The sequence below is a fragment of the Mytilus californianus genome, unplaced genomic scaffold (assembly GCF_021869535.1).
Source record: "Mytilus californianus isolate M0D057914Y unplaced genomic scaffold, xbMytCali1.0.p SCAF_8, whole genome shotgun sequence".
Classification (NCBI taxonomy): Eukaryota; Metazoa; Mollusca; class Bivalvia; order Mytilida; family Mytilidae; genus Mytilus; species Mytilus californianus.
In genome coordinates this window covers 32,807,641-32,818,909 of record NW_026262734.1, presented here as the reverse complement: position 1 = coordinate 32,818,909, position 11,269 = coordinate 32,807,641, and the positions used below count along the sequence as shown (strand labels likewise).

The window sequence follows — 11,269 nt, the reverse complement described above, 5'->3', positions numbered from 1 at the left end:
AACTGGAAAATCCCCCTTTTTTTTAATGAATAAAACCCCATAACTCGGAAACGTAAAATCTAAAATTTATAAAAACGAAAGGGAGCTCACGTCAATAGATATAAACAATTCACCAAAGTTTTATGCAAATTGGTAAAAACGTTTTTGAGTTAATGTCCGACATGTTGACGACGGATGGACAGACAGACAGAGGTATACCATAATAAGTCCCGTAAACGGGCGTATAAAAAGGATTAAATTATTTGTTCAGTTAAATATCCTGTTGAATTTTCAACAGTTTCACTCAACTTCATTTAACTGATTTTGTATGTTATGGTAAATTTTTGTTTTTGTGTAGAAGCCTCTTTTTGTCAGTTTTCTATCTGTTACTTATCTGATACGTGTTTACATGCATTCTACATATATGTCATTGCTGGTATATGACAATAAATTCAATAGAAAATATTTTTCTCATCTATTAATAATAACAGTAACTGTTCTTTATTCAAAAAGAGTTACACTATTCTTTGAGAGGCTGAAGGACCTTTTTCAGGAATTCAAGATTGAGTCGTAATTTGCGGGAGTTCAGGAATAGTCAAATTAACTGTCAGGAATTCAGGATTTAATTATATCATGACTGTGGGATTAGACACATTATTTTCACAGGAACTAGGGTTGAGACTCCCTCCTACCACTCCCTGTTCTTTCGAGGCCCTTATGAAATACAATGAATATGTATATGAAGAGCTGCGCCATGAACTCATGATACGCCTGTCACTTTTTTAACAAATAAAATTCCATTACTCCTCAACAACTCACCAAAGTTTCATGAAAATTAGATATAGCATTTTTGAGTTATTGTTCGACATGTTGGCGAAGGATGGACAACGGTATACCATAATATGTCCCGTAAACAGGCGTATAATAACAAACAAAGAAATTGAAAAAATCAAACAAATAAGGAAAATCAGATGAAAAATTGTAAACATGTACCATTAACAAGTAAATATGATTAATACATTCAGTATTGACATCATTCTATTAAAATACCTTTACAATTTACAAAGTTGTTTAGTATAAAGCAAGTGCGACAAATACATGTATCATGAATATTGTCTGTAATTACTTACTTTGGCCATTGTGGCCCACATACTGCATATCTGCAATTCTGTGAACATCCCCTTGTGAATGGATTATGTCCTCCTCTAAATTTACCTGTTACCTGTAATATACAATTATATAATACACGTAATTATTAAACATATAAATATATTGGAAACACAAATGAAAGCATTGAAAAATTATTTAGATTCTGAAGGGAAATTGTAATTGGATTTACAAATGCAAAAGTTCATATAAATTTATCCTTCCATATCACTGCAGTTCAGAATGTTGAATGTAATTTTATATGAACATACTTTGTATAAACTTACCTGTTCATTTGTTGTTCTCCCTCTAGACACTAACACCATATGAAATCCCATCAGACCACCAACAGGGAAAAGTAATAAACCTATAATTATCATTTCTACAATACTGTGATCAAAGTTAAGGAAAACTTTCTATTTACAAATGTGATATTGTTGGCAGATCCTGGGAATCTGTTAAATTTATCAACAATTTTATTCTCAGGGTGATTTAGAGCTTGACTAAAATATTATAGACGTATATTGACTTCTAAATGTCTTTTTGTTTTTTTTTTGTTGGTTTGCTGTCTCATTGACATATTAACCGCATCTCTTCATCTTTTTTATATTGTTCAGCAAAAGGTATACCAAATATATCACTGTCTAAATATATTTCAGGAAAAGAACTAAATAAAAACTTTTTTTATACGTTGCAATCTATCCAACATTCAACAAACATCTTCATTCACAAATCTTTTAAAACATGTATGTGTGAATACACAAAATATACTTTTATCTGTTTGTTCTCGACTTAGAAATGGTTAATTGACTGGACAATGCAAAAAAAAAACAACAAACATTTATGCCTCTTTCAAGCATAAAAGCAGTCTAGTTATATTGTAAGAATTCACCAATTCCATGTCAAATGTTTAGTCAACTGTAAACATCTGACCTATTGACTATTCTTGGTCGGTCAGTGTGTGTTGTTATGCACAATTTTTCTTGTTCTGAGATGATCATAAGAAACCAAAAAGCACTTTTTCTATCATTAGTCTAAATTCAATAAAGGATACGACACTATATTTCCCCTTTCTCCTATATTGTCTCTGTTTTTTAGCACATATAAAAGTGAAAATGCAAAGATGCTGAGCATGTGAATGAATAATGATATTAGAAATAAGAAAAAATATCTATAATTTCTTTTTCCTATACAATTATTCACCCATGGACAATGATGATCAAAAGTCTGAAAAAGAAAAACAAGTTCATTGTTAGGTGATTTCAAGGTTGAAGTATAAAGTTGAAGTTTTGAACATATTAAATATGAATATTTATAAACACATCGGTTGATGTGTAATAATTTCTATTTATGTATAAAATAACAACAAAATTTGAAGACAAACTCTACTATGCAGATATTAATAATTTATATATGTCATAATGTATTTTTGAAGAGTCCGTGACACAGTAGGGGACAACAGTGCACAAAAGTACAACTTTTTATTCTTCTGAAAATCAGAAAAATCAAATTTAGGGTCCTTATATATAATTCAAGCAACGTAACAAAATCCATTTACTAATAATATAACATTTTTTTATTGCTACTTTTTCACAATTTTATAACACTTTGATGTTTCAGGAATCGTTCAGTATTTCTGAGTTTTTTTGAGTCAAATTAAGGAGCTCTTCCAAAAAATAAAATTAATTGCTTCAATAACCATGACAACCCTCCAAAAGACAGGCAGCTTTTCAGTATTATAAATAATGAGCTAAAACTAGCTATGATAATGTTTGACTGGATAAAAATTTTGCTTATTTGTTTATTTCCTCACCCCTATAAATTGTGTACAAAATACATATAACTCTGTTTATGACCTTTACACCATGAACTTAAACGAATTTTGACACTTACTTCTATACATTTATTACAAACACTACAATGTGAGCACCTAGGTGGTCTATAAAACTGACATGTTGTACACCATTTCATCCGCACAGTTATACCCTTTATTTCTACGTTCTTGTATAATGGTGCTCGAAAATCTTCATCTTTAACTTCATCCTCATGAGCTGAAATAATGACATGTCAGATCAATAGTGTGGGATAATATATGCATGCATAAATTAAGTATATTTCTCGTTTGAACTATTTTACATCTGTCATGTTGGCATCTTCTATAGCTTGCTGTGTGATATTACTTCTGCTCATTGTTAAAGGCTGTACAGTGAACTATAGTTGCTTTCTTCTACCTCATTAGGTCTCTGGTGGAGAGTTGTCTCATTGGCAATTATACATTTTATTTTTTGTATGTGTTAGATTAATACTGATTCTAGATTGCCTTGATTTTAGTTAATACTGGTAATAGAATTATCCTTTCATACTTGTCTACTGCCTTTTTTGTACTTGAGATATGTGTAAATGCAAATTGCCAATGATAAACATGCATCTACATGATAGTTTTTGCCATGGTGTTGTTGGTTTCTCTTAGTAGAATTCACAAAAATTAATGTATTACTTCGGATTTCATTTGTTCTTATTGTTCTATTTCTTCATTCTTTTTTGTACTTGTCACTCATTTTAACATATGTGTGTAATTTGACCTGTACATCATGAGATGTATTTTTTTTGTATGTGCCATGTTTACCTACCTTTAGGATAAATTCCTGGGTCCATGAATGTGGCAAGGCCAAAGTTGGCAATAACAAATACTGTCACAATCCCTTGGTAGATCGGAATACCTATTGAAACAGCTTCCAGCAAATACGGACATCTGAAATTACGAGAAAAAAAACACAGTTTATGCTATTGTTATAAATATTATACATATATCTTGCATTTGATAATGTTTAAATGTACCTGCTTTTCTTTTCCGTGTATGTAATTTCTATTGCTATGAAGGTTAAAATGTTGGCAAGGCATTGAAAAATGATTTTGCCATTATGCTGTATCCATATAACTCATATGCACATAACTTATTAAACAACATGCATAAAAAGCAACACTTAATCAAGAACAAAAATTTCCTTTTGGAATTGTAATATTAAAATCAAAATTGCTGATAATCATGATAGTACACTCAATTGACTGTTAAATTAAAAAGACCAAGAGAGTATTTTCAGTGTCAGTGCACAGTTTTTATTTATGTATAAATCAATCATTAATGCATTTGGCCATTTATAGTTTATCCAGTGGTAACATAAGGCTAGTATATCAGTCTGGAAAATACATATCTACATGTATAAAAATAGTTTTATTTGCCTATAGAGATGATTTGTTCATGCCTGGGTTGGTGAACCTGTGGTGAAGACTGAGGCAGACATTATGACTTTAACATTGTGTGAAGTTAAACAAAATAAATAATTGAGACGGGTGGGCTCAGTAAACATGTGCACTGTTTTGTCTGCCTGGTCAACAAAGTTTATCTTAAAGTTTGCAGGACCAAACTGGTAACACATGAAGGTGTTAGCTCTGATAGAGATAAAAAAGCCTGGTTCAAATGTGTCATACACATGTATAAAGATTTTGAATTAGTTTTAAATTTACACAGGTCAATTATTATGTACCGGTAGTCCTTTTCAGATGTTTGGACCATTAAGGGTTTGTGTTACTTGTACCATAAAAAAAATCTATCTGCTTTCAGTTTTATTGAATATCTTAAATTGTACTTTTTTCACATCCTGGAACATCCTGTCTTCTGTGACAAAATGTGTGAAGTGTCAAATCAATACAAAATGTAATTAACATAACTGAAAAATACCTATAAAATGTAAAATCTTTTGGTAAATTAAGAATTGAATTGGCACAAAGATTCCTTCCAATCCTTTACTCGTAATTAATAGGCTTTTGTAAAAGTTTTACAGTACAATCATGACAATGTAGCTAATTAACTGATTTGTGCCATACCATATAAATAGTACAATTATAGTATTCATAAAAACTGACAGGTAAAATATTAGCAATGCAGGTAAAAAGGACATGCTGTGTAATCACTGAAGGTGTGATTGACAATTATTCATGTTGAATATAATTTAAACTATAAAACATTTCCTAGAAATTAACTGTTTAAAAGAAAAAAACTGAGTTGGGTAAACAAAGGTAAGTAAAAAGTCTTGATCTATATGGTTTTGTAAAAAAAGAAAAATAAACTAAACCTTTAAAAATTAAGTTTGTTGACCCATAATTAAAGTTGAAACTAATTTATCAATACTAAAAGTTTAATTTTTAGACAAATCTTATTAAAGATACCCGACTTATTATTTTGGTACAACAGAGGCACTTTAGGTCTACATAAGACTCTCTCGAATTCAAACATTTGGAAGACCAAATCAAATAAATACTGTGGATTCATTATTATTCGTTGGATACCAATTTTCATGGATTTTGTGGATACCTGAGAACCACTAATTCCAATGTCCAACGAATTACAAAATTTTGTATAGGAATTTATGCAGACTTTGGCAAAACCATGAAATCAAATATCCACGATAATTCAAGTTTTCCTGAATCCACGAAAATTGGTATCAACAAAAATAAATGAATCCACAGTATATATATATAGTTCGAGCATTAAAAGCCGAAAATTCCAAATAATTATGCCCAAAGCATAATTATCCCTATTATCACGTTAACTCGTACAAAAGAATACATAATTACAATTATGGAATTGGCAAAAAGATTATTACTTTTAATTGATCATGTCATAATATGTAAATTTATGAATATATTAAAGACAATTAGTAGACCCTTTTCTTTTCTTTTATTTCTACCTGTCATCGTGGTCATGTGACATTGAGAATGACTGATAAATCATGAGAAGTCAAGATCTTCCACATCCCTATTAGTCAATGATCTACTGAATTATAATCATATTATGTTCCCCAAATATCCTTCCAAAATTAAATTCATATGAAAGGAGTTTCATGTAATTTTAATTGTTATGGAAATTATTGAACCAATGCATGCATAAATACTAAACTAAGTCCTGTATGCACGTTTTTTTTTATATTTATTAAGAGTCTATAAGGTATTATAGACAAATGATATTTCATTCAGTCATTGTTGATCGCAAGCTAATTAACTTTCAAGTTTGTTGCCGAAGTTTACTGGATTGTGACATTGATCAACAATCAACAAAGAGCCATGACAAATAAATAAATTGATAAAGCCATGATTTTTTTTTTATATTTTCCATGCATTCCCATTTGGCAATTAAACTTTTCCTTAAAAGTTGTTAAATGATTTGTTGTATAAAATTTGTTTTTTAAGAATGTTATTATTATTTACCATTAGTGCAAGTTTGTTTACATTCTTTCATCATGGTTTTCCCCTTACACTTGCACGGGTTGAAGTTCTAACGAGAGGTCTCGTAGTTAAGGTCACTGCATACACATGATACAAGAAAATATTTGTGAATTAATGTACGGGTAGAGACAATAATTCAATAGCAATACATTTATGAAGATTTTGATAATATATAGGATTACCTTTTGCAAGAAATTTCAGGTACACTTGTTTCATAGTAAAACTTGAGCCATTCAAGTATTTAAAACATATTCAACTTTTCTTTTTAAATTTGAAGTTTCATACTACTTTAATAATTTATGAAACCTGGATTTGTTATCTTATTTTTTTTTAAATGAGACTAAGAAATAAAATCTCATGATAATGTATCACTTCTTCCTTATTTTGACACACTATAATATATATTTTATGTTAGCTATGTGCTTTATCTAAATTTATAATGTATCCCTACAAATAATTTTCTAGTCACTGCTTATGCCATTTGTAGGGTTTAACATCAATTTTTATACCCAAAGTGTCAATGACATTTTACTTTTCTCAACATTTATAACTACTTGTTCATATTTTTGGGATTCAGAAATGCCAAAAAAATTTATATATCTGCATCAGACAACAATTTTAAGATACAAATGTACAAGTGCTATACAAATCTTTTCAAGTACTTAAATAAAACAAAGAGCAAACTCTATTTCTTCAAATGCAATCAGGCCAAACAAAATTTATGTATGTTTATGGTCTGAAAGTTATTTTCAATGTGTGTATCTCATTAAAACCAGAAATTGGGCAAATGTAGGCTTTTAACATGTATGACACAGACAATAGTGCTGAACTTTCAACATATAATCAAAGGTACATTTTTGTAAATCTGTTTAAAACAAGGAATTATTTGAATCTGGAATAATTTTGAATTCTGGAAAATTGATCAGAAATTTATGATGAAAACTAACCCAACTAAATAGGGTTAGCCATGCACGCATGGCTAAGGGGTGTTAGTTAGTTCATACTGAAATGATAGTGAAAGTAAAATTAACCTTAGCCATGCGCGCATGGCTAACCCTATTTAGTTGGGTTAGTTTTCATCATACATTTCTAATCAATTTTCCAGAATTCAAAATTATTCCAGATTCAATTAATTCCTTGTTTTAACATAAACACTTGAATAAATTCAGAGACTTGATTTTTGGTTTGTTTCCCCATTTTTACAAATGTTTTAAAAATTTTTTTTTATTTAAAAGCCAATAATATAATTTATAAATACATGTGTTCCTAAATCGTTAGAACGGTTCAGATGATAAAATATAAATTTGAAACATCACCTGTACTGTCTGTCATTAGGCAGAAATCTCATTATAAATTTAAAGACCTTAAAGCAGATTTTCAGACCTGTCTCCAAGTTGGACATACCATATTTGGCCGTGTATTGTATGCAGTTGTGTATAATATGCACCCCATTTTCATCCCTCCAAAATTATGAAAAAAGTCTAGTGAAAATAATAATACGTATAAAAATTTAAAAAAAAAGTTTATTTCTTTAAGTTTAATGATTGAAAAATTGTTGTTTAGGTTGCAAATAAATCATGCATATTCAGGTGAAAATAAGATCAAATTAAACATGTTAAAAAGACAGCAAGGGTGTGGAAATATCAATATTCTTCACTTGTTGCAGGACAAGTACTATACATTTGTACATAAATCTATTTGCCCTGATTTTATTTACTTGTCACTACTGGCAATGACTGGTTGTGCTATTACAGATATTATTTGTCCCAGACAAGTAGTTGAAATATTTACATCTTCAGGAGATTTTACGACAAGCCAGACAAGTTGACAATAGTATTTCCACATCTCTGAGCCATCAAATAAATGTTGCTTTTAACTTTAGGAAGAAGGGCATACAAATTTAGTTAGTCACATGAAAAGGTGGATAAAAGCAGAAATTTTTTCTTGTAACAGGTCTACACTTATATTTTTAAAAGATTTCATTAAAATGCAGTTTGTGTGGGACTATTCCTACAATAGGTATCAGATTTAACTGATTAACATTCATGTTCTGTCTTATATTTATAAATTTGTCACGACTCTAAACAGAAAGTCCTACACTTTGGGTATTGGTCTTCCTGCAGGACAGAAAATAACAAGGTGATTATTTCTGTTGAAAACTTGACAACCCTTGTGTTCTGTTAGTTATAGCAAAATTATTAAATTCATGTAACATGAAAATATAAGTTGGAATAGATGCCTTTCACATCATGCATATTCACATATATTTCCCATGTCACAATGCCTTTGCTATAACATAACAGAAAGAATTAATTTTTTCAATGAAGTCATTTATTCTGATTGACTTAGCATCAACTGTCTTTACTTCTCCTTAAAAAAACACTTGATATTGTTCCATAACCGATCCACTGTTTTCCCAAAAACTCCTGAAAACTCAATAAGTACCTGAGGACTAATAGAAATTACCTGAAAACTCTTTTTTATATGGTGTAAAAACAAATACTGCTTTTAATGATAAAAAAATTCGTAAGGGTTCCGCGGAACCCAGTGTCTCGCCTACTTTTTCTGTTAATCGCAGGCTCTACAAAAATGAGGAAGTAAATCAATAAAAATATTCCACTTGATACTATCTTTTGATTGTAAGAAGTTTCAGTCCAAGTTTGGTAAAAATCCAGGATAGTTTATGAATCTAGTAAATGTTTAAAAACTTTAACTGCAGACTGAATGTAATTTTATCTGGAAGAAAACAAAATTTCCTTCTAGATACTAGCATTTGATCATAAACAAGCTTCTGTCCAAGTTTGATACAAATCCAAAATAGTATAAGAAAGTTATTAAAATTTTAAAAACTTTAACCACAGAGTGAATGTGTTGTTTCCTGGCAGAAAATCTAAGTCCATTTAAAAGTAAAATAAGGAAAAAATGGATTTATTTTTTTACAAAATTTACTTCTGAATAATATCTTATGATCATAAACAAGCTTCTGTCCAAGTTTGGTACAAATCCAAAATAGTATAAGAAAGTTATTAAAATTTTAAAAACTTTATCCACAGAGTGAATGTGTTGTTTCCTGGCAGAAAATCTAAGTCCATTTAAAAGTAAAATAAGGAAAAAATGGATTTATTTTTTTACAAAATTTACTTCTGAATAATATCTTATGATCATAAACAAGCTTCTGTCCAAGTTTGGTACAAACCCAGGATAGATTAAGAAAGTTATTAAAATTTTAAAAACTTTAACCACAGAGTGAATGTAATATTTCCTGGCAGAAAAACTAAGTCCATTTATAAGTAAAATACGGAAAAAATGGAATTTTATTTTTACAATATTTACTTCTGGATACTATCTTATGATCATAAACAAGCTTCTGTCCAAGTTTGGTAGAAATCCAGGATAGTTTAAGAAAGTTATTAAAATTTCAAAAACTTTAACCACAGAGTGAATATTTGTGGACGCCGCCGCCGACGACGACGCCGACGGAATGTAGGATCGCTATGTCTCGCTTTTTCGACTAAAGTCGAAGGCTCGACAAAAAGACTAACTTTAAGCATGTTGAGATATACATTTGTATGTTCATTTCACTCAATCATTTGTCAATTAAAGTAGGAGTTGACTTCACTCACTAAGTGTTTGTGTGTCTTGTATGCAAATTCCTTGAATTACAATTTGGTGGACGTAATTATTCAAAACATCAATAATAAAATTGAGAATGGAAATGGGGAATGTGTCAAAGAGACAACAACCCGACCATAAAGCAGACAACAGCCGAAGGCTACCAATGGGTCTTCAATGCAGCGAGAAACTCCGGCACCCGGAGGCGTCCTTCAGCTGGCCCCTAAACAAATATGTATACTAGTTCAGTGATAATGGACATCATACTAAACTCCAAATTATACACAAGAAACTAAAATTAAAAATGATACAAGACTAACAAAGGCCAGAGGCTCCTGACTTGGGACAGGCGCAAAAATGTGGCGGGTTAAACATGTTTTTTGAGATCTCAACCCTCCCCCTATACCTCTAGCCAATGTAGAATAAACAAACGTACAACAGTACGCACAGTAAAATCCAGTTTAAGAGAAGTCCGAGTCCGATGTCAGAAAAGGAAACAAAAGAAAATAAACAAAATGACAATAATACATAAATAACAACAGACTACTAGCAGTTACTGACATGCCAGCTCCAGACCTCAATTAAACTGATTGAAAGATTGTGTCTTCATAATATGAATATCAGGCACAATCCCTCCTGTTAGGGGTTTAGTATTATACCATCATAAAATATATGAGAAGAACATAACCCGTGTCATGCCAACAACTGGTTTTAGAATAAATATGTTTAATTCCGATGCAAAGACCCTATAAGTGAATCAATATTAAAGCCAAAATATGCAATCTTTAATGACCTGACAAAAGTATCGTAACTATATACCTTCTTAATAAGTCTGTTTAAAGGTTTTGTTAGCTTTTGAGGTGAATACTGACATTTTTGTGCTTTGTAAAGAATAATAACTCTACTTAATAGCATACAAGACACACAAAACAAATTCCTGGAGTTAAATAGACAACTTTTGAATTAGTGCACTTTCCCAGTCAGCACAGATGACCCGTGTTAGTTAAACTGTAGTAGGAATAGCAAGTATTTGCAAAATTTTGTTTAGACACATAAGAAAAATATCATAATATTGGTCTTATGACTAGTAGTTGTAAAAGATTTTGGCACAGACTGCTTTCCTGTATATTTCCTATGTCACAATACTTCTGTTATTAAGTCACAGCAAGAAGCTGATGCCGTTTACACTGATTGATCTCGGGTCAACAGAAGTAACTCATTCATAAATAAATGGTGAATGTGCATGGGA

At 30.5% G+C, this 11,269-nt stretch overlaps 1 protein-coding gene across 2 annotated transcripts in view; it reads right to left on the bottom strand.

Annotated features, from left to right (window-relative positions):
• The window catches only part of LOC127711777 (palmitoyltransferase ZDHHC5-like), a 34,149-nt gene that overhangs the window by 21,858 nt on the left and 1,022 nt on the right, over window positions 1–11,269 (bottom strand). For both annotated transcript variants that reach the window (XM_052217901.1, XM_052217902.1), the window contains exons 2-6: window positions 3,756–3,877; window positions 3,019–3,176; window positions 2,180–2,352; window positions 1,413–1,515; window positions 1,110–1,201 (exon numbers count right to left, since the gene is read on the bottom strand). In XM_052217901.1, coding sequence (XP_052073861.1) covers window positions 1,110–1,201; window positions 1,413–1,515; window positions 2,180–2,352; window positions 3,019–3,176; window positions 3,756–3,877 — 648 coding nt within the window. The remainder of the gene's footprint in view (window positions 1–1,109; window positions 1,202–1,412; window positions 1,516–2,179; window positions 2,353–3,018; window positions 3,177–3,755; window positions 3,878–11,269) is intronic.